This window comes from Pelophylax lessonae (assembly GCF_965119305.1).
Source record: "Pelophylax lessonae genome assembly, chromosome: 3".
Classification (NCBI taxonomy): Eukaryota; Metazoa; Chordata; class Amphibia; order Anura; family Ranidae; genus Pelophylax; species Pelophylax lessonae.
In genome coordinates, this window is record NC_138770.1 from 358,496,836 (window position 1) to 358,520,973 (window position 24,138).

The 24,138-nt window shown below is 41.6% G+C and overlaps 1 protein-coding gene across 1 annotated transcript in view; it reads right to left on the reverse strand.

The window, feature by feature from the left end:
* The window catches only part of IBTK (inhibitor of Bruton tyrosine kinase), a 118,176-nt gene that overhangs the window by 78,114 nt on the left and 15,924 nt on the right, over positions 1-24,138 (reverse strand). The window contains 9 exon segments of the mRNA XM_082250096.1: positions 10-618; positions 3,824-3,977; positions 5,224-5,401; positions 8,733-8,856; positions 8,944-9,124; positions 10,088-10,205; positions 13,735-13,905; positions 16,896-17,006; positions 19,964-20,088. Of these exon segments, the coding sequence (XP_082106222.1) occupies positions 10-618; positions 3,824-3,977; positions 5,224-5,401; positions 8,733-8,856; positions 8,944-9,124; positions 10,088-10,205; positions 13,735-13,905; positions 16,896-17,006; positions 19,964-20,088 (1,771 nt within the window).

Below are 24,138 nucleotides of genomic sequence, written 5' to 3' on the forward strand. Positions count from 1 at the left end.
ATGACAAACCTTGAACTCAAATTGCTGAGGCCAAACCTCTTGGCTAGATTTTGCAGCATTTTAACAGGGCTATTTTCTTCATTAACATATTTGTTCTTTTTGGACGGCTTGGTTTTGACTTTTTTCTTGTCACTGTCTGCGCAAATCTGTCTGTTCTTGTACACCTCATAGGCAGACTTGCATTTAACATCCTCATGAAAACAAATTTTCTGGAAATCTGAAATGATGGTATCCTGATGTTGTTCTATATTTTCTTTGGGGATAAATCTGGGTTTGTGACCGTGGACCAACATATCACATGTGTCAGTATAGACAAACTGCAGGATGTAGGTGAAAAGCCCAGGGGGAACTTTCTCAAGAACAAACAGATCACACCCTGCTGAATCCTCTCCATTTTGGTAGAGCTCTGGAAAGTCAGCTAGGTTGCTCTCCCCGGAAATAAACAGCTTGCGGAAGTAGTCACATTTCATGGCCAATATGTACTTGTGTGCAGGAAAAGTCTGGGAACCCAGCAAGAAAGTCACATCATGAATGTTGTCCATCTCATCTACTTCTTTAAGCAGTTTATCAAAATCTTCTGCGAAAATTGAGGAAGACACCACAGGAACTTCAAAAAGGCTAAAATGCAAAATAAAACATCAGCTTTAACTTTTGCGTTTATAATGGTAAGTTGATACAAAAATTCCTTAGCACACGTGTAAATACATGTATAGCTGTTTTAGGGCAGCCCTGAAAAGTTTGGTACCAAACTTTTAAATCATATGCCCCAACTTTGGACATTTTATACAGTATATAGTAATGCATAAATGATGAGCAGGTATTCCTTAGAGATAGCTCCTTCTGCCCTAAAGCACAAAACTCCAGCCCCACATTTTCCTGGATAAATCTGTCAACCATCCCCTCTAAGTGCTTTGCTGCAAATTATGTATTTTTAATAGTTCCGCCTTTATGCTGCAGTTTTGCTTCAGCCTATCACAGCTTACTTACATTTTGTTTGACCAACACCCAGAGTCATTCTGCCCCCTAATCAGTAGCCTGCCACTGCCACACCGCCTGAAGTCCACATGCAGGTGACATCACTTGGGGGGATTTACATTCAGTGATCAAATTAATTCCCTAGTAACCGCACTACTGGTGAGCGACATATGCATTGTAATAGCACACAGGAATTGCTAGTTTGGAACTGTGACCACTGCTAATATAACTGAGCTTAAAGTTTAAAAACTCTTTGTCTACAAGGTATGTTTAGGAGGGTCCTTGCATTTAAGAGGTTAAAAAAAGGTAATGGCTGCAACTCCAGAGAAAGTTCGTGTGTGGCAAAACTAGTTGGGTAAGAGTACTGTGATGTCACCATGCATTGTGGGCAGGCACTCTCATACACAGAGCTAGTGACGTGAAATGCTGCATCCTGGGCGAGATTGAGAGGACATACTTAACAGCTGTTTACTTACAAATTTGATATAAAAGCTAGGTAAAACTTTAATATAAGTTTAGGAGGTCATTTTGGATAGGTGAGTCTTTGTCTATTGTGAAAGTAGGTGTGTGATGGGGGAGCTAACTCCATCTTTATGTGCCTGCCCTCTCATCATAACTTAAAAATCCAGCATACATACCTTAAACTGACAAACAGGATCATGCTCCTCTTCTTCAGTGTTGACTTCATGATGTATAGAACAGCATGTACTCTGATGTGTACAGAATTCTATGCTGCAAATAGGCGATATGTCTAGTACGAACATATACCTGTCACCTGGAGATTTTGGGGAGTGCGGCCAGTGATGGCACGGTCTGGAACATATTCGAAAAAAGGCCAGTATTACAGAAATCATGCAGGACCTCTATATCAAGCTATAACCTGACAAAGAAGTCCTCAAGACCTTAAAATACTATATCAGTGATTTCTGTATTACAGTAAAAGAGCAAAACTACAAACAGAATGCTGGCCTTTTCTACTACTATATTTTATGCAGCATTCTCTTGTGAGACCAAGCTCACAGTGTTTGTAGTGTATATAAGACTTACAGAACATGCATTAATCTAATTATCCGTACTGAGCCCTCAAAGGTTAAAAGATGAGGACATAACTTTTATTATCCCCATAAATCATTTAGATACTTTTACAAAAAAATAGCAATATGGTTAACGTTACAACTCACTATAAAAGCACAAAAGCACTAAAACTAACTTGCTTTATCTGAGTATAGAATATATGGTATTCCTACAAGATTTCCAGATGAGCAAGCAATTCCCAGAGGAATAATTTGTTCAGTTTATTTTTCTAACTGTTAGAAGAAAAGAGGAAACCTCTGATGGGTAGAAAACCTTTTTCTTTCTCAGTTTAATGTCAGCCACTATGTGTGGTCCTTCCTTTCCATCTTGTTCAAACTTCCATATTAGCCAGCCTCAGGTTTAACTGCTCAACTCAATACAATTGGTAGTACATTCCCTTTCATTCATGAGTAAATAAAGATGTTCTAAATAGGGATCGACCTATTATCGGCACCACTGATAGATCGGGGGCTGATATGCACTTTCCCTGATATAGTGGAATCGGCCCCTGAGGTTACCGATATTGCCGATATTTCGGGAAAGTGCTGTACCTAGCCTCCAGCTAGAGGCATCACCCCGGTACCCGCGTCCATAGCCGATGGTCGGCTGTCTTGTAATGACAACTGATGGGCTGAGAAGGTGCTCCGCTATCATTACAAGGAGTGGGAGGGGACGCCCCCCCCGGTTCTGCGGCTCGCCCGGGTCTCCCGTCCCACCGGGACACCCGGGCATCCTACCTGCACGGCCGCCGAAGACCCGATCAAAGCCGCATTTGGCTCATGTAAAAAGCCCGAAAGTGATGTCATGACATCACTTCCGGGTACTTGGCGCCAAATTAAAAAAACTGACAGCATTCAAAACAGCCAAACTTGGCGTTTTGAATGCTTTTCAGTGCCGAGGAGGGGTTTTGGGTCTATTAGACCCCCATATCCCTCCACAAGGAGTACCTGTGAAAAAAAAAAAAGAAATTTTACATGTCCGAAAATATCGGCCGATACCGATATCCGATGACCAAAATATCGGTATCGGCATTAAAAAAACAATATTGGTCGATCACTAGTTCTAAAGCTCTTCAGAGATCTGTGCCGGGCTCCCGTGTGGGAGTGACGTCATTGCGGCCCCAGCCATTCATACAGCCAGAGCCTGTGAACCCGGAAGGAAGACCAGGTGAAGATAGAGGTGCTGGGGAGCTGAGAGAGCTACGCTGAAGAGCTCCATGTGCAGGTAAGTCTGTCATAATGTGCTGGTATGCGCTGTGCTGGTCTGCAGTTCTTCTCTCCAAAAATTCTCTTCTCACAGGAAGATCGGGCAGCAGCGGGAGCCATCCTGCTGCTGTCAGTCAAATCATGGGAGCAGAGTGTGGGAGGGTCAGGGTTATATTAAACAGGGGCAGACATAAAAGATGAGGAGCAATTGCCGGTGGAGGAACCCGAAATGGAGGTTTGGGCTTCTATATTTAATACAGTTGAAAAGAGCAGGTGAGTATAATAGGTTTTATTATTTTAATTTTTAAAAATTGCCTTTAGAAACACTTTAATCTACCACGAACTGTCCCATATATATATATGAAAAGACATAGTTCTGCTTTGTCTCAACAATACAACTTTAGCTGAGCTATACCACAATGGGATCTTACAAGTTTTTTATAAATGCGAATGACCAAATTATTTACACGTTCTAACTGCCAGGTAGAGGTCAAATATCAACACTCACTTTAAAACACCTTAGAATTTCTTCTAAAAGTGAGCAATTACATTTACACACTGGACATTACCTTGTTTTTGGATCAGACTGTAACACGGAAAAGTTACATCCATTAGGATCTGATGTGACACTGACAGCCCTGTGAACAAAGGGAAGCTTCTGAAGAGAAATTCGCTCATAAATACTGTTGGAATCACTGTGAATGGGGTCAGTTATAGAGGGATCTGGAAGAAAGAGTGATAATATGGACAACACATACAGACAAAAGCAGACAGGGCAATAATAATACAAAAATAATTAGTGCAAATAAATAAGAGACTAGATAACACACTGGGAGACATTTATCAAGTCTGTCACACAGCCAGGCAATGTGAGGCAGCAGCAGTGAGACAGATCTGAGACAATGCAAAATCTGGTTCAGCTGTACATGGAAACCAATTAGCTTCCAGTTCTTTTTTTTTTTTAATTGAATGAGCTGAAATTAGAAGATGATTGGCTACCATGCACAGCTGCACCAGATTTTACATGATCTGGTTTTAGTAAATCAACCCAATAGACTCTGCTGACAGGGAGTCTGATTTGAATCTTCATTTCTTACTAATTTGCTTGATAGGTCTCTCACTGTGCTATAGACACTCATATTAAACTGAATTTTCACCCCTGAATTGTTTTTTTTTTTTTCCCTCTCCTTTTCAGAACAGAAATATCAAGCCGAGTATCCTGCTGATAGGTTGTTACATTACTCTTGCCTGAGCTCAAGGTGTTGATAACAGACGCTTAAAAAAACACCATATGATAAAAGTGCTGTCATCATTGAATGAACAAAGTCAAAAGCTTTGTTAAATGATCATGCTCGTTCTTCCAGCAGCCCATAGAGTGTCAATTATCAGCCCTGACAGGTCAATCACTATGGGGGATTTACACCCCCCGACACAGAGCTGACATTTCTGTTCCAACAAGGAGAAAATAACGACTATGAATATTGGCACACATACCTAATTCTGAGAGACACCTCTACACTATTAGACTTCGCAGACAAGATTTAGATTCCTACAAATGTATTTTCCTGCCTGGTTCTAGTTATGTAGTTTAGCTTCAACTAAGTGAAAAAACACTTGTGTTCAGAGTTACCAACATGAGCTTGGAATTATTAATGGATTTGTTTAAATGATTTATTACAATAATATTTTAGTTATAGGTGGAGACTGGTGGGTTTAGTCACCTACTGGCTTTCTTTGATCTTTTAAAGGACACCAGCAGTTAGACCTCCTAACAGATGACCTGGAAACTCAAGCATAGAAATTTCCAAGAGACATAAACAGTCAGGGGGTTTAACACTTCAGAATCTAAGAAACCGCTATTCATTCTGGGTGGACTGACCCTTTACTTGCCATTCTGTTCTATTACTTGCCACAATAATGTTTTTAAGCAGGTTACTTTACAGAATTTTTACATTTTTAAAAAAATTACCTTTTTTATCCGTGTAGTTTTTCTTCTCACCCATCCACTTTCCAGTAAACCCTTCACCTTCCTGAGTGACAAACAGTATTTCATTCTTATTAAGGGCAAAATCAGACATAAACACCTGGCGGCCATAAACCCAACGGCACTGCTTCAGCGAACTGCTGGAAGACTTCCAGCAAAAAACCTACAAATTAATTGAGAAACTTATAGTACAGCAGAACCGATCACAACAAAAATGCAGTAAAACCTAATTGTCTAATGTTGATTAATTTATTTTGGCTTAACCACTTGCCTACTGGGCACTTTTACCCCCTTCCTGCCCAGGCCAATTTTAACTTTCAGCGCTGTCACATTTTGAATGAAATTGTGCGGTCATGCAACACTGGGCCCAAATGAAATTTTTAGCATTTTTGTCAAACAAATAGAGCTTTCTTTTGGTGGTATTGAATAACCAGTTTTTTTTTTAAATGTTCTTAATTTTTTTGGGTTCATTTTTTTTGTAAAAAAAATTAAAGAAGACCGAAAATTTTGAAAAAAAATAAAAAACATTTTTATAGCTGGTTGGAAAATTTTGCAAACAGGTAATTTTTCTCCTTAACTGATTTGCACCGATGAGGCTGCATGGATAGGCACTGATGAGGCGGCACTTATGGGCATTGATAGGCCGCACGGATAGGTAGCACTGGTGGGCACTGTTGGAACTGCACTGACAATCAGTATGATCAGCGTGTGTGTCCCTTTTAGGGAAGCCCGTTATCGGCTCTCTTCTCCTCATGCTGCTAGCATAAGGGAAGAAGTGCCGATAATCGGCTTCTGTTTCCATGATCAGATGTGATTGGACACAGCTGATCACGTAGTAAAGAGTCACTGATTGATTCTTTACCTCAATCTGTGATCTGCAGTGTCCTGTGCCCCACAGTGGGCGTGGTCATATGACGGTGTCCCAAAAGTAGCCAGCCGCGCTGTAGCCGTCATTCAGCTATAGCGCGGTCGGCAGGTGGTTAAAGCAGAGCTCCACCCAAAAGAAGAAGCTCTGTTTGTTTGCACCCTCCTCCCCTCCGCTGCCACATTTGGCCTTTTTGGGGGGCGGAGTGGGTACCTGGTTTTGACAGGTACCCGCTCCCACTTCCTGGTGAGATCACTGATCGGCGATCTATAACATTTCTGCCCGCCTCCCCCCGCCTTCTGGAACACACACACAGCTCCGAGAAGACGGCTAGACTATTCAGAAACCACAGCGCAACTCACACATGTGCAGTACAAAACCGGCTGTGAAACATGAAGGCTTCACTGCCGGTTTCCCTTACTTATATTGCCAGCATCTGCACCCGAAGCCGATTGGTGGGTGCCGACATCGCGGGATCCCTGGACAGGTAAGTGACCTTATATTAAAAGTCAGCAGCTACAGTATTTGTAGCTGCTGACTTTTAATTCTTTTTTTTTTTTTCACGTACTGGAGCTCCTCTTTAAGACATATAAAAAGTAGGCATGTGGTACAGAACACTTTCGCTGTCAGTAAGATAAGTGTTAAAGTGGTTGTAAACCCTTACATATACCCAGTGAAGTGACTATCCTCAGGCGATACACAGAGATGAAACAAATCCTCCTACATAAAAGTTGTACCTATTTTTTGTAGTCTTCTCTACTCTACATCTATCCAAAGTGCAGAATTTTCCATTTTTTACACAGCACGAACGCCGTTCCCGTTAGGACTGTCACTGGCCTTTGTATGTGAGCTGTCTGTGGCTGTGTGTGAAGAACAGCTGGCACTAGAGGAAGCAAAGCCGATGCTACCTGTATAGCGCCGGCTCCTGTCACAGACGGAGTGATACCAAATGTACTCTGCCTGTGACCGGTGCGATATAGGAAGCATCGCCTCTGCTCTCTACTGCAGCCGCGTGCTTCCTCTAGTGCCGGCTCCAGTCACAGATGGACGGTGGGTCAGGAGCCATCCAGCAGTACCAGCCAGCAGTAGCCACCAACAATACCAGCCAGCAGCAGCCGCCAGCAGTACCCACCAACAGTACCAGCCAGCAGTACCCACCAACAGTACCAGCCAGCGGTACCCACCATCAGTACCAGCCCTGGAAGACAGCCAGAGGCAGCCACCAGCCATACTCGCCTGGGGGACAGCAGCAGCCAGTGATACCTGCAGGAATCCTGAGAAAGAAGTGAAGTTTGAGGTCAGTAGAGTCTCAGGTAAACCGAAATGCATCCGTGTGAAAGCAGCTTTAGGCCCCTTTCACACGATCGGTCCGATCAGGTCAGCTTGTTTTTCAGGTGGACCCGATCGGACCCTCAATTCACCTCTATAGAGTGTGAGATGTCAACGGACTTGTGTCCATTTACACCCACCTATCTCCAATCTGATCCACTTAAAAAACAGAAGGGAATCCGCCCTCATCCGTCAAGGCGGATCAGAGGGTCCATAGAGTAGAGCGGGCTGTGTCCGTGTCTGATCTGCTATGCTGAGTGGACACAGACCTGTCATCTGCCTGCTCCACTCATTTCCACTCAGCCCCCGCTCCTCAAAAGGTTGGGCACCCCTGCTGTTAAGGGCATGAGTCCAAGATGGAGAGGTGCCGAGTAGCAGCCTTCCTCCTTAGTTTCGCCGCAGGGAAGAGGACAGGCAGAAAGGAAGGGCCCGAAATTGTAGATGCAACGTGCCCTCTGCCGTCCTTCTGGCCAAAGCTCTATTTGTGTAACAAAAAATGATAAAAATGTAATTTGGGTACAGTGTTGCATGACCGCACAATTGTAATTCAAAGTGCGACAGCACTGAAAGCTGAAAATTTACCTGGGCAGGAAGTGCCCAGCAGGCAAGTGGTTAAAGTCAATCTGTGCCTTGCCTTTGCAATGCAGATCACCACAAACGTATATGCATACTTTTTTGTTACTGTATATGTATACTTACTGTTCCATTCAGCTGCACTCATTCACCTGAACCTAAAACTGAGGCATGAACTCCCTGTTTGGCAACACTGATGGGCTCATGTTAGTCAGCCCTACATACCCTAAAATGCCCTGTATTTTCTTTTGGCTCCAAGCACTGAACAGAACAGTAGAGGCATGATTGAAAGGTAAGAATATGCAGCTCAGTATGATATGATTAAAACAAACCTGGAGGCAGAGGTTGAGTTTAGGCATTCGTTTAGGGCCGATTTCTGGGGAAGTTTAATAGGTAAAATGATAGCTTAGGGCTAAATGTTTTGCCTTTGCCCACAAGGTAATTAATTCCGGGGTGGGGGGGGGGGGGGGGGCTTTACAGTATGGACAGTTTTTTCCTTACAGATAGCAATAACCTTTCCATAGTTCCAAAAACCTGCACCAAATCTATTAACAGCAGGTAGATCCTAGCTGTAGTTTCCCTTCAGACTCTAAGAAGACAATTGCTGTGTTTATGGAGGCACTACACCCCCATAAATGTAGTCATTGTCAAAAAGTCTGTAATTATATTCTAAATGTACTAGATCTTTTAAAAAATGTCTTGTGTTAAGGTCTAAGGGAAAACATACTCTTCCAGCTTGATCCAAGGCAAGAAAACTAACAGACTGGCCACCATTTTCTTTGAGATTCTGCGTATCTGCTTTTTGATCCAAATATCCTCCAGAAACTAGCACCTTTTTTAAGTTTAGTTGCCTGAAAGATAAAAAAAAAAACAGTTAAAAAAAACAGCACTGACAAAATATACCACAAATGTGTAAGAGGTATACAGAAATAGCTTACTTGGATGCTAGTTTCTTGCACTGGTACTCTGTAAGAAGGTATATATCTCCTCTTTCAGTAACACAGACTGTAGCTCCATCACTAGCAGCCACAAGAGATATGCTAATGTCTTTATGATGAAGAGCAGAGACTTGTCGAGGACAGCTGACAAGCTTTTCTCCATTGGGTTCTACCAGGTATCCTAGAAGAATCAAACCATTCGTTTTTCATGACAGAGTTCAAAGAGAAAGCTGTTGCGGTACAAAAATATGAGGACTGCAGCTGCTGCACTTATTCTGAAAACACAATCTGTCTAGCTTATATTGGAAGTGCACCGAATGGAAATTTTGCTGCCGAAACTGTAACTGAAAATTACAGTTCTTAAAAAATATTAATATGTTTATATACAATTGTATTATATTCAACTTTTTAATTAATATCATGAATTTAAATGAATATGAATTTATTGCCGGCCATTATTGGACCTTTAGCACAAGAAAAATGTATCCCTTTAAATTCTATGCATGTCTTCACACTGGTCCGTTGCGCTTCTGTTGTAGTGTTAAAAATCTTTCTTGCTGCATTATTGGTCAGTAAAAAAAAAAAAAAAAAAAACGCATTTCCCTGTTGAAATTCAATAAAAACACAGCAAGAACGCATCAATAACGCACCCGTGTTATGTTTTGGATGCGGTTTTTGAGTCACATAACCTATGAAAACCAAACTATAAGCACAGTAAAATCCTGATAAAATCGCAGCAAAATTGCAGTGAGTTCACGGCAAAATCATGTGGGTTTCTGCGCCATTATCGGCACTTTTTTTAATCGATAAAATGCAGATAACACCATTTTCGGCCGATGTGTTTCGGTGCATCTCTAGCTTATGTCAACATTTGGCTTCAATACACCTAGTCACTGACCTGGAACAAGTCAGAGAAGTAAGAAATCTCAAATTGCATACATTTTCGCCCTTGGTCAGGAACACACAAAAAAGTAAAAGCAAGAGGGTAAAAATGACAGCAAGACAACCAACATTTTCAAGAGAAGTCAGCAAGTGCGGCTTCCATGCTTCTCTCATGACAGGATTCATTTAAAAGGGAAATGCAGTAAAAAGCGTTTTTGCTGTGAACAACGACAGGAAAAAATTCTTTGTTATGATTACGTACCTAATTGACCTCCATTTAGTCCCATTGTATACACTGCATCTTTAGTCCACAGGACGGTGTGAAACCTTCCAGCTGTCACCCCAATGACTGATTTGCCTTTCAAAGTTTTGGCTTGAACCTGCAGAAACAAAGTTTAATGCTGAAGAAAAAGAAATAAAGCTGAACTTCAGGCAAACATCCAAGTAAACTAATGAAATTCATACAGGTGCATCTCATACATTAGAATATCATCAAAAATTTATTTATTTCAGTAATTCAATTCAAAAAGTGAAACTCATATTTTATATAGATGTATTACACACAGATTGATATTTCAAGCATTTCTTTCTTTTAATTTTGATGATTGTGGCTTACAGCTAGTGAAAACCCCAAACTCAGTATCTCAGAAAATTATAATCTTACATAAGACCACAAAAAAAGTATTTTTAATACAGAAATGTTTGCTTACTGAAAAGTATGTCCATGTACAGTATAGGATGCACTCAATACTTGGTCAGAGCTCCTTTTGCATGAATTACTGCATCAATGCGGCGTGGCATGGTGGCGTTCAGCTTGTGGTACTGCTGAGGTGTTATAGAAGCCCAGGTTCCTTTGATAGTGGCCTTTAGCTTGTCTGCTTTGTTGGGTCTGGTGTCTCATCTTTCTCTTGACAATACTCCACAGATTCTCTATGGGGTTCAGGTCAGGTGAGTTTGCTGGCCAATCAAGCACAGTGATACCATGATCACAAAACCAGGTATTGGTACCTTTGACAGTGTGGGCAGGTGCCAAGTCCTGCTGGAAAATGAAATCCGCATCTCCATAATGTTGGTCAGCAGAGGGAAGCATGAAGTGCTCTAGAATTTCTTGGTAGAGGGCTGAGCTGACTTTGGACTTGATAAAACACAGAGGACCAACACCAGTGGATGACATGGCTTCCCCAAACCATCACTGACTGTGGAAACCTTACACTGGACCTCATGCAACTTGGAGAATTTTCCACAGTCAGTGATGATTTGGGGAAGCCATGTCATCTGCTGGTGTTGGTCCACTGGGTTTTATCAAGTCCAAAGTCAGAGCAACCCTCTACCAGGAAATTCTAGAGCACTTCATGCTTCCCTCTGCTGACCAGCTTTATGGAGATGCGGATTTCATTTTCCAGCAGGACTTGGCACCTGCCCACACTGCCAAAAGTACCAATACCTGGTTTAATGATAATGGAATCACTGTGCTTGATTGGCCAAAAGCCTCGCCTTACCTAATCCCATGGAGAATTTGTAGGGTATTGTCAAGATGAGATATACCAGACCCCTACATATGCGAAAAAAAGGGATCAATGTTTTCCACCAATAATATACCAGACCCAACAATGCAGAGGAGCTGAGGGCTGCTATCAAAGAAACCTGGGCTTCCATAACACCTCAGCAGTGCCACAGGCTGATCGCATCCATGACAGGCCGCATTTCTGCAGTAATTCATGCAAAAGCAGCCCTGACCAAGTATTGAGTGCATACTATACTGTGCATGGACATACTTTTCAGTAAACCAACATTTCTGTCTTAAAAATCCTTTCTTTTTATTGGTCTTATGTAATATTCAAATTTTCTGAGCTACTGAATTCGGGGTTTTTACTAGCTGTAAGCAACAATCATCAAAATCAAAAGAGAAAGCTTGAAATATATCAATCTGTGTGTAACATATCTACATAAAATATATGAGTTTTACTTTTTGAATTAAATTACTGAAATAAATTAACTTTTTGATGATATTCTAATTTTATGAGATGCACCTGTATATGGGAAGCGTTTCTGCAAACCCAGTCCTGCCATACAGCGCAGACAGCCCAATAACCTCACTTTTTTCTTCTGTAGTTAATCATAAAAGCTAGGTCACTTTCCTGTCCTAATCTGTGATTGAGGTCCGGTTCACACTGATGCGATGCGGGAAGGCTGCGAACTCGCAGCCTGTTCCCGCATCGCACACGCACCCTCGGCAGTTCACACTGCCATATGCGATACGCTGGGGGTGTCAATGTAATCTTAATGACACCCCCAGTTTGATCGCATATCGCAGTGCGATCGTGCAGTTCGCACAGGATCGGATCGCACAAGTGTGAACCGCTGTGCGATCCGATCCTGATGCGGCTGCAAAAATGCCTCCTGTGCGAGTTTGCTGCGGGAGCGATGCGAATTTAGCCATACAGTTTGTATGGCTAAACTCGCACCGCACAGCTGATCGCATGTAATGTCGGAGCAGTGCGCTCCGACATTACATGCGAACCCCGCACACGCACAAGTGTGAACCGGGGCTGAGCAGTTAAGAAGAAGACCAAGGAGATTGTTTTTCTGCACCGTCCTCCTATCAATATGAACCTTGTTAGTACATGTAAATACGGTACATCTAATTGGCTACTAGGGCTCTCCCTCCCTCTTCCAGTCGGAGTGCTAAATGGGATGAGGAGACTGATTTAATAAATAACTTTGGAATTATTACTGGCTGCACTTAAGTATTTAAAGCATCACTTTTTGTGCTCAGCTTTAAAGTGGCTGTAACCCTAAAAAAAAAATAAAAAATGATGCTGTTCCTTTAAAACTTGTTTTACAGCATAATGCTTGTGCGGAGTCATTTGTCCCTCTCTATGCTGTAAAAACCCTGGTTAATCCTGCCTGTTCCTGTGTCGCCGTCGGTGCTGACCATGGTAATCCTGGCTGCTGAACCATGATACCGTGGTCAGTTTATATGCCTGTCAGCCCGCAGTCCCTCCCTCCCTGCCTGTCAGCTCAGGAGTCTGTGCTGATCTCCTCCCCTCCTGCTGCTATTCTATGTAAAATAACTAACTTCAGAGGGGAAGTCTCTCCCCCCACCGTCATTTCCATCTCAGCCCCCCCTCTCCGCCATAGTCCTCAGAACTGGAAAAGGAGAGTGCCGGAACGTCCCGTGACAGCACAGTGGCACTTTAATGCAGGGTATTGCGCTGCACCCTTTTTAAAACAAAGGCACTGTGCAACATAGCTGCTTATAACAGAAGGGATTCTACTAATTACACAGAGTGACTTTACAATCACTTTAAAGTGTATTTAAACCATTATGTCATCTTTTGGGTCTCAGTTCACATTATGAACTGCATTGCATTCCTGTTCAATTAACATGCGATTCAATGCAGTGCAATTTGAGCCCATTTATTTTGAATGGGCTCAAATCACACCACATCGCATCAAAATCATGCACGCACTAATTTTGGAACCGCACTGCAACTTTTGTACTGTGCGATTCAATGTGGCAAAATGCTTGTGTTTGTGACCTGCGTTTGGGGTGCCATTAAGATTGCTTTGACACTCATTGCAGATCGCAGGGGCAGTGCGATTTGATTTTGAGTGCAGGAAACGTGCGATCATGGGGTCTCCCGCACCGCATTAGTGTAAACCTAGGTTGTGCATGTTAAATACACAATAAGAAGTGAGTTATTAATCACCGCATATAAAAGCAACACAAATGTACAGAGAGGGAAGGGAAGAGGTTAACGCGTTTCACACTGAAGCAGTGCTTTGCGTTACACTATTACTCCACAGCATACCACATTGTCAGCAATATTATTAAACCACAAGGTCAGAAAGTAATTTTATATGAAATTAGCACATAAATGCCTACAGAAAAGAAAATACTTATACCTGTCTGGGGATATTACAACTGGAAGGGGGAGGTAATATGCCTAGTTGGTGAAAAGTGTTTAAGCCAAATGTGTACACATATCCATCCTCCGTCAATACTACTGTATGGTCCTTGGCAGCAGCCACCTGACTACAAGGGTGACCAGTCAGACCTTCCACCAATCTTGGTACCTTGAAAGAAAGAAAAATATGAAATTTGTACAAGAGAAATACTAAATACATACAACAGAAATAAAAACTGCAAAATTTACATTTGAACTGAAACTGGACCCCCCCCCCCCCCAGGCAGCCCATATGCAGCACTTCACTATAAGTTTTTACCAACTATAGAAAGGCCCTCCCTTCTTCCCCCCCCCCCCCCCATGTTTTCCTCCCCCTTCCCTTTATTAATATAGAAAGGCACATATAAAAATAGAAAAATGGGAGAATTCTCAGGCGCTGCCAACTAAGTTAAGAAACCCAGGAGCTGCTGCAAACACCCAAATGTGTTTCCACATCAAATATAAAATGAATTTTACAAAAAATGATGCTATGCTGCTCTACCAGAAAATCTGCCAAATGCATTAACAGAAAATAATAAAATATGACCAATGACCAATAAACGCCCTAGAGAGGTGCTAACACTATTAATTCAAAAACATAAATGTGTGTAAACGCTAACACCATGAAGGAAAAGCAATACAGCTGTAGCCAGAAAACTATATTAAACTGAAAATACATTTTTGAATTGGGCATGTTAGCACCTCTGTAGGGCATTTATTGCTCATTGTTAAAATTTTATTATTTTATGTTATTAACCATTTGCCCACCAGCCGTCTTTCTTATACTGCGGCAGGTCGGCTCTGTCCCACAAAACGACATACCTGTATGTCGTTCTGCGGGACAGCTAGTGGAGGAGCGCGCACGTGCCAATTAGCCACAGGTGGAGCCAATCAGCGGGCCCGGGGGCTGCGATGTCCTCCGGGCACCCACGATCGCTCCCCGTGGAGACAGAACGGCGGTCTGCCGATGTAAACACGCCAGACCACTGTTCTGTCAGTAATGAACACAGAGATCCTGTGTTTCTGCTATTTAGGAACACAGGTCTCTGTGTTCATCCAACAAGCCCATCCCCCACACTTTTAACCCTTTGGTCGCCCCTGGTGTTAACCCCTTCCCTGCCAGTGTCATTAGTACAGTATCAGTGCATATCTTTAGCACTGATTACTGTAGTAATGTCACTGGTCCCCCCAAAAGTGTCAAAAATGTCAGTTAGGTGTCCGATCTGTCCGCCGAAATGTTACAGATCCACAAAAAATTGCTGATCACCACCATTACTAGTAAAAAAAAAAAAAAAACTTTCCCCTAGTTTGTAGACGCGATAACTTTTGCAAAAATCAATCAATATACACTTATTGGGATTTTTTTTTACCAAAAATATATAGCAGAATACAAATTGGCCTAAAGTGATAAGAAAATTTGATTTTTACATTTTTTTTGGGGAATGTTATATAGCAGAATTGTTGCTCTTTTAAGTGGAAAAAATAAATCGCAGAGGTGATCAAATACCACCAGAAGAAAGCTCTATTTGTGGGGAAAAAAAAGGACATCAATTTATTTTTGGGTACAGTGTCACACGATCAATTGTCAGTTAAAGTAACGCAGTGCTGGATCGCAAAAAAATGGCCTAATCATTAAGGGGATAAAACCTTCCAGTCCAGAAGAGGTTAAACCTCAAACCAAAAATATAATATATTGCAGTTTACCAATCATTAGATGTAGTGGCTGCATTAGTTTTATTTTTTTACCTGGTAATGTGGCCAGTAACATACCTCCTGTATTAGAGTGCCCCCACTTCGAATGAAGGAGCACAGGGGCACCTTTGGACAGCAACATTGTCAGCTTGGGGATAAGGGAGTGTGAGATGGACTATCAGATTTAGATACACTAAAAAACTGAAGCCAAACCCCAGACAGCATTGCACTTACAGCAACATTTTTTTTTGGGGGGGGGGGGGGGGAATAAAGGTTTACAGGGGAGCTTGTTGTATTGAATAATAGTCTTCCTTCCTGGATTCCCCAGGTGAAAATAAGGGAAGAAAGCCTAAAAATACAAAACGAATGCAGCCACCACATAAAAAATTGGTATATTGCAACATAGTAAATGTTTGTTTTTGGGTTTAATACCATTTAAAATATTTTACCAAGTATAAGGCTACATTCACACCTGAGCGTAGCGTTTTCGCGCATTTTTTACCGCGATTTTTACCGCAATTTTTGTGCAGGCGTTTTTAGATTGCATAGAAACCAATGGAAACGCCTGTAATCTGCCCAAAAAGAAGCTCATGTACTTTTTTGAGCGTTGGGCATTTTGCTCACAGCGTCAAAACGCTCAGATGTGAACAGGGGCCATTGAAATGAATAGGATTTGTCTTGTTGGGCGTTTTGAGAGCTGATCCTAGAGCAGAAAAACTCCCCAAAAACGCCCCAAAACGCCTACATGTGAACGGAGCCTAAGGGATGTTAAAAACAACAACATGGCTTTTACCAAATGGTTTGTTTCGCCATTTTGAGCCTTTCAAATACTGTGCCTGCTAGCGCTCAAGTAAAATGAATGAAAAAAAAGACTAATACATATTGTGATAATATTTATATTGCTATTCTGTATTAATATGTAGCGATTTCCTCCCCAGTGAATTTTCCTGATAGTTGTACTTTTGAAAAGGAAGTAGGGCATTATATGAAAGACAAGAATAAAAGCTATAATATGGTCTATCAGGTTTAAACAGAAACAGCTGGAACAAGCTTTTTAGCAAAATAATAATAGGTAGCTGTGTTTTAATGTGAGGCTACACGCCAGAACATATAGAATAAAAAGAATGAAACTGGTTGAAATTGCATAAAAATGATGTCTTGTAAATTCCTAACTTGGGTTTTAAATTGCAATTCATTTTTTTCCACAGATCTACACTTTAGATTTCATGCGTACGTGGCAATTTGCCAAGACTTTACAAACGGGAACACGATGTTCTCTTCTTCTGTCTCTTTTTTCAAAGACTTGAAAGCTCTGTATAATCCCCATGGAAAACCTCGCTTTCATCCTTTCATATGATCAATCATCTTTACAGCTTTTCACATTACAACTGTTACCAGGTCCTGATGGAGTTACATATGCACACATACCAGACATGTGAGTTCATCGCCATGGCCAAGACGACCTCCCTGACCATGGCCACAAGTGTAAACCTGTCCTTTCTGAGACAGGAATACTGAGTGAAACTTGCAAAGTACCATCTAAAGAGAAAAGAAAACACCTTTAGTTTGGAGTCATCCTAACCTGTATTACCATACACTGCTGGCTATACCCATCATATTTTTGCTTCCTTTGGTATTTTTCTAAATAGATGAACCATTGTTAATTACAAACTACAAAAGGTGATTACTCTGATTCCAAACCACCTAAACAATACTACTATTAAGCCATCCTGTATTGTCTACAATAAGTCTAGACTGAAAGACCAGCTCTATCCAGAACTAAAATGTTACATTTTCCAGGTTAAATCCCAAGTTTCTTTCATTACTTGGGGACTCCATCAGCGTGGTATCACCACCAGAATACCCACATCCACCCAAGTTTAGTTGGCACCCTAAGGCTCCTTTCACATCTAGGTGTTCCAGGTCGCAGGGCTGAATCTCTGCGATTCTGTCACTTCTGTAAATCGTGGGGAGCGTCTGCGATCGCTGTCACTTCCAATGGCACCCCAATTGCGGCGCAATTTTGCCGTGATTGTCACCCGACTAATTGCAGTAAAATCCTGCAAACAGAATCACGGGAGGCCTGTTGTTCAAAAGAAGTTCTTTTGAGCGACAGGCCTCCTGCGATTCTGTTTGCGCAATTTTCGGACAACAATTGTGGCAAAATTACGTATGGAAGTGCTAGGAATCACTAGTGCTTCCCAAGATTTGCAGCGACTCGGGAATGCGGGCAGAATCGCGGCAATTCCGTCCACAATACCGAACGCCTAGATGTGAACGGAGCCTAAAGCAGAGGTTGGTGTAACAACCCTAGACGGATTCTCCATAATTTAGAATTAAACTGGGAAAGCAAGCAGCAAGAGAGGCACATCTTTACTATGGTTTTATAGGAAGGAGGCAAACACAAAAATAGGGAAAATTATTTTCCTTGTGAACTAGAGATATACCAATACCACTTTTTTAGCAACGAGTACCATTTTCTTTTTTTAAATACTCGCTGATAATTTCCGATACCTATTGCCAGCAATCAGGGAGATCAAGATAAAAAGGAGGAGGAGCAGGGAGGGGGTTTCCATTATCTATCAATATGCTGTGTAATATTAACATCTGGCTTAGATCAAGTGATGAAGAAACACAGCACTCCCAACACTCGGCACTGCCAGCCCCACAGCTAGGAGGACCATGCTATTATCCCCACTGACCTACCGTCCCATTATTCTCTTCTTCTTCCAGTGCTACAATTGTCCTTTTTGTATTAATTGATCCCTCCTGCACCAAGCACCAATCATGGTTACCTACAGAGACTCACCTGTAATTTCCGCATCAGGAGGGAGCATATTATAGTGTGCAATGTGTGTGCCTGCTCCTCCTCCTCCTCCCCTTCTCCCCCTGAGCACCGCTACCAATGCTGAAACTGCTCAAGTCCCAGGTGGCCTTGAGGTAGTTGGCTGTGATGGCAAGGGATCACCAATGCTTTCCTTTGGCTGTCAGCGAGGTGGAGAAGAGACAATCTATCACATCTCCCCACTCCCTGAGCTGTCACTGCAGGTTAGGGAGAGCCCTGGGATCTACATGGACCAAGAGAGGGGGGAAATCTATCATACCATTTCTCACCCGCTGCATCTATAGGCGCCGACATTTTCTATCATGGGGCCCCCTACTGGCCCCCCTGCAATGCCCGAGTGCCGAATGGTCAGTCTGCCCCTGATTTAGTTTACGATTCAGCTGTCAGCACGAGAACCCCACTGACAGCTGAATGAGTCATCGATTGTCAAGGACGCGATGGCCCTGCTCGTTAATAACCAGTAATTGCTGGTATTTTGTTTACATTTCAGCTGTCAGAGGAGAATCCCGCTGACAGCTGAAAGAACAGAGCCTGAAGGTATCGGTGCAAATGCACGAGTACCAATACTTGTGTAAATGCATAGTATTAGCACTAATACCAGTGCAACCATATTGTGAACCCCAACACGGGGAAGGAATAGCATGAAATGGGACTTTTGCCCCAGTAAGGCCCAAAATCACAATGCCAATAAAATCCAAGCGTTTTATTAAAAAGATAAAAAAAAAAAAAAAAAAAAAACTATGCAGTACAACACATTGCAAGCCATATCAACATCTGTTACAAATTGTGTACTGGAGGCGTGCTGGATCATTGCAAGCCATATTAACATTTATCACAAACTGTGTAATGAGGACATGCTGGATTGACCAAGTTCCGCTCATTATGCTTCTTCAGGATCCATGGCCATTTATGAAAACAATATGGCTGTATGAATTTAATCATAAACATTGTAAGAAATTAATTTACTGCAAAAACATGATTACATAATATCATCATCACAATGTTTATGATCAAATTCATACAGCAATATCATTTCCCTAAATGGGTGTGGATCCTGAAGCAGCATAATCAGTGGAACCAGTCGATCCAGCACGCCTTCATTACACAGTTTAAATGTTGATATGCCTTGCAATGATCCAGCACGCATCCATTACACAGTTTATGTGACAGGTGTTGATATGGCTTGCAATGTGATGTACTGCATAGATTTTATTGTTGTTTTTTAATCTTTGTAATAAAGGACTTTGATTTTTTTGGTATTGTGGTTATGACCCCTACTTTGGAACAATTAAAGTCCTATTGTATGCTATTCCTTCCCCATATATGGGTTCACAAGGATGAAGATATTAGATAGGGATGGTGCCTTTATGTGGTGTATTTTCTTGGAAATTGAGAATTTAATAGATTTAGGTAGTTATGCTTACTTTTACCAGTAGTATCAGTTTTGAATGTAGTTAACCTTAAAAGGTTACTAAACTCACAACAGTAAAATCTGTCTGTATAGGCAGTAAAGCATGCTTTGTATACTCACTGTGGAACCTATTGGGTTATCCTCTACATTGTGTAAAAAGACTGTCCATTTCAAGTCATAAATGCAGATCGAAAATGACAAAAGGGTTTGAAAAATAACATTTTAGATAATCAAGGATACCTGTTTGATATATATGCCTGAGCGAGGAAACATGTCCACTAGTTCAGGATGATGTTTACTTTGTTGACTTCCATGGCCCAAAGTGAAATTAATATTATTTCCCCAAGTGTAAACTTCAGTGGGATCTAGAAAAAAATATATATTTGCATTAGGTATAGAAAAATGAATATTAACCATCTTCTTCTTGGACAACACTGAACAGAGGTGTGTGTATATACTGTATATACACACACATTATAGTGGTTTAAAAAGGATGGTGCAAAAGTAAATTATAACCTTTGCACCATCCTTTTTGAATCACACGGTGTGTGTGTGTGTGTATATATATATATATATATATATATATATATATATATATATATATATATATATATATATATTCACACATACACACTATTACCAAAAGTATTGGGACGCCTGCCTTTACACGCACATGCACTTTAATGACATTCCAGTCTTAGTCCGTAGGGTTCATTCAATATTGGGTTGGCCCACCCTTTGCAGCTATAACAGCTTTAACTCTTCTAAAAAGGCTGTCCACAAGGTTTAGGAGTGTTTATGGGAAGGTTTGACCATTCTACCAGAAGCGCATTTGTGAGGTCAGGCACTGAAGTTGGACGAGAAGGCCTGACTCGTTCCTCCACCCCAAACCCACTCATCCCTGTCTTTATGGACCTTGTTGGGATGGAGACTTCCCTCCCCGCTCTTGGGAAAAAAAAAAAAAAACATTTGAGTCAGGCTGACCATTTCTCAGCCATTCAGAGGAAACATTGTAATTTCTAAATGAAGGAGGTGGAGGGGCAGGTGGATAATGTCACTCTCTCCAATCAGAGTAAGCCTTGTATTCATTCAAAAAATACAACGCTCTCTGAGAATTGCTGAGCAGTCCTTAGTCTGATTCAGTTTTGTTCCGGGAGCAAGATGGGAAGGCTATGACCCGCTGCAATTGAACAGCGCTGTATACTGCAAGTAGCTAATGATACAATCAATATATGCACCTCTGACAGCAAATGCACCTGGTAATGAAGGAAATATTTTGTTTGAACCAGCTTGGTCCAAACAAGCAATTTAAAGCTCAATCAAACCTGGAGTTAGGCTTTAACACATTTTTACATTCATTAAAATGATATTTGTTTTCAAAAGGAAAACTTTCATTAGAGAAAGATTGCAGCTGCCATTGCTGGTCTCCTCAAAATTCTACTTGCCTGTCTGTTATGCTCACCATCTTAAATCAATCATCTCTGAATCTCTGACCTAAATCAAGTATGCAGTTAGAAAAATAAAAAAATAAAAAATCAGAGAAAAGTGAGAAGTCCTGATCTATATTCTTGTTCTAAGTAAGGCTCACAATAGTGCAATTTCAATGCGATGAGTCACACAGAATCGCATGACAATGGAAATCACATAGGTTTCAATGGTGTCTACTCACATCAATGCAGAGCAGCATTTTGAAAAAGGGTCCTGTGCTACTATGGTAAGATTCCAGCATGAATCCAAGTAGCATCGCATAATCACACTGAAAGGCAGATCAAAATCTGATAGCAGCAGTGTGAGCCTAACCTTACTCAGAATTTGAAAGCAAGAAAGTCAATAGGAAAGTGAGACAACAAGCAATTGCAGAATGCAATCTCTAGAACTTTCTTATGAAAGATTTCCTTTACAAGCAACCCTAGGGACCCTACCTCCTCCTGTAATTTCCAATGCAAAAAGCACTCATTTTGTAAGAAAGAGTACTAAGAAACAGTCAGGTTTTTGGCCACGTATGTGTTTTTTGGTGCTTTTTGCAGAAACGCACTACAGTCCGTTTAAGATGGTATCCTACAGGACACAATGCTATCTATGCTTTTTTCAGCTGCTGCGTTTTTGGAAAGAATCAGGAATTTCTTGAACCACAAACGGTGTGTTTGTGGTTCAATAGACTTCAATGAAGACGCTGCAGAAAAGCATGTAGTGATGCGTTTTTGAATTTTCTATTCAACAAATTGGCCAAAAAAAGCTAACGTGTAAAGAAAAATGTGTAAAGAATGCGTGCAAAACACACTGCAAAAAAACCTGCAGGAATGGATCAAAAACAAAAGGCATAGGTGTGACCAGGCATTTCTGTCTGCACATCTACCAATAGAGAACATGTTAACAGGAAAGAAAAGCAGAATGACCAGAAGAATGACGCTCGTCTTTCTCTCTGCAATCATCAATCAGTGAAGGTTTATTTTGACCAAGCTGTGCTGCTGAAAGCATCTGAAAGTGGCTTTTTTGTTATCAATGGGTAGATCATTTTTTTACCGTGCAGAAGTAATACGTCGTTCTTTAAGCCCTGTACACATGGGCCAAGTATCAGTTGAAATCAGCTGGTACAGTGGAAACCGGCCGACATTTGACCCATGCGTACAGCTGCTGGTCCAACAGAAGCCGACTTCATGACCGGCTTCTGGCGGGGGGGGGGGGGGGGGGTCCGCCTGTAAGAACACAATGGCATTGCGGGGAGATCGCTGTACTAACATTACATAGTTACCACAGTGACCTCCTTAGTCTTCTTTCGTTCAGCCCACTGGGTTGAATGAAAAAAAAAAACTTCACATGCGTACCAGGCATTAGGCAGGCCATACTTACTGAGGGTGGAGGGTACCCTTCAATCCCAGCTGATGCCAGATATGGGTAAACACATCGGATGTGGTGTGTGACATCACCACGTGTCGGTGGGGTGTGAGACACCGCGGCCAGCATGTTTTATTGTGGAGCCTACTTTTCAATGCTTAAATGTGAGTGAATATTATCATTTTTATCAAACTTTATTTGCTGTATTACGCTATTAGCCTCTCACTGCTTGCTTTCTATACATGATTTGATGGTGAGCATTCTAAGGATGATTTAAGAGCTGATGCTATGTGACTCGAGTATATGTGGAGTAACTTCCTGAATGCAATTCTGTTATGGGCGTCATTGATTGCTGGATAGGTAACATGTCTATTGGTCCCTGTAATTCGGGATCCAGTAAACGTCCTTCTTTAAAGGAGCTCCTTTGATCACTTTAGCACTTTGGAATTACATTGCACATGGAGCACCTTCACCTCAATGGACTATTTTAGGATGTTTTAATATTTGTTCAATTTTGCTCATAATTTTTTATAGAGGACATTCAAGGTTCATATCACTGTTTATTTGCACATAATTTTTGTTAGGAAATATTCAAGGTCTACAGAGTTATTTTGCACATTGTTCATTTGCACAGTGTTTTTTTTATATATACAGTATCTCACAAAAGTGAGTACACCCCTCACATTTTATTATATCTTTTCATGTGATAACACTGAAGAAATTACACTTCGCTACAATGTAAAGTAGTGAGTGTACAGCTTGTATAACAGTGTAAATTTGCTGTCCCCTCAAAATAACTCAACACACAGCCATTATTGTCTAAACCGCTTGCAACAAAAGTGAGTACACCCCTAAGTGAAAATTTCCAAATTGGCCAAATTAGCCATTTTTCCTCCCCGGTGTCATGTGACTTGTTAGTGTTACAAGGTCTCAGGTGTGAATGGGGAGCAGGTGTGTTAAATTTGGTGTTCTTTCTCACCCTCTCATACTGGTCACTGGAAGTTCAACATGGCACCTCATGGCAAAGAACTCTCTGAGGATCTGAAAAAAAGAATTGTTGCTCTACATAAAGAGGGCTTAGGGGATAAGAAGATTGCCAAGACCCTGAAACTGAGCTGAAGCACGGAGGCCAAGACCATACAGCAGTTCAACAGGACAGGTTCCACTGAGAACAGGCCTCAACATGGATGACCAAAGATGTTGAGTACACGTGCTCAGCGTCATATCCAGGGGGTGGCTTTGGGAAACATAGAAGTGCTGCCAGCATTGCTGTAGAGGTTGAAGGGTTCGGCCTGTCAGTGCTCAGACCATACGCTGCACATTGCATCAAACTGGTCTGCATGGCTGTCTTCCCAGAAGGAAGCCTCTTCTAAAGATGATGCACAAGAAAGCCCGCAAACAGTTTGCTGATGACAAGCAGACTAAGGACATGGATTACTGGAACCATGTCCTGTGGTCTGATGAGACCAAGATAAACTTATTTGGTTCAGATGGGGTCAAGTGTGTGTGGCGGCAACCAGGTGAGGAGTACAAAGGCAAGTGTGTCTTGCCTACAGTCAATAATGGTGGCGGGAGTGGCA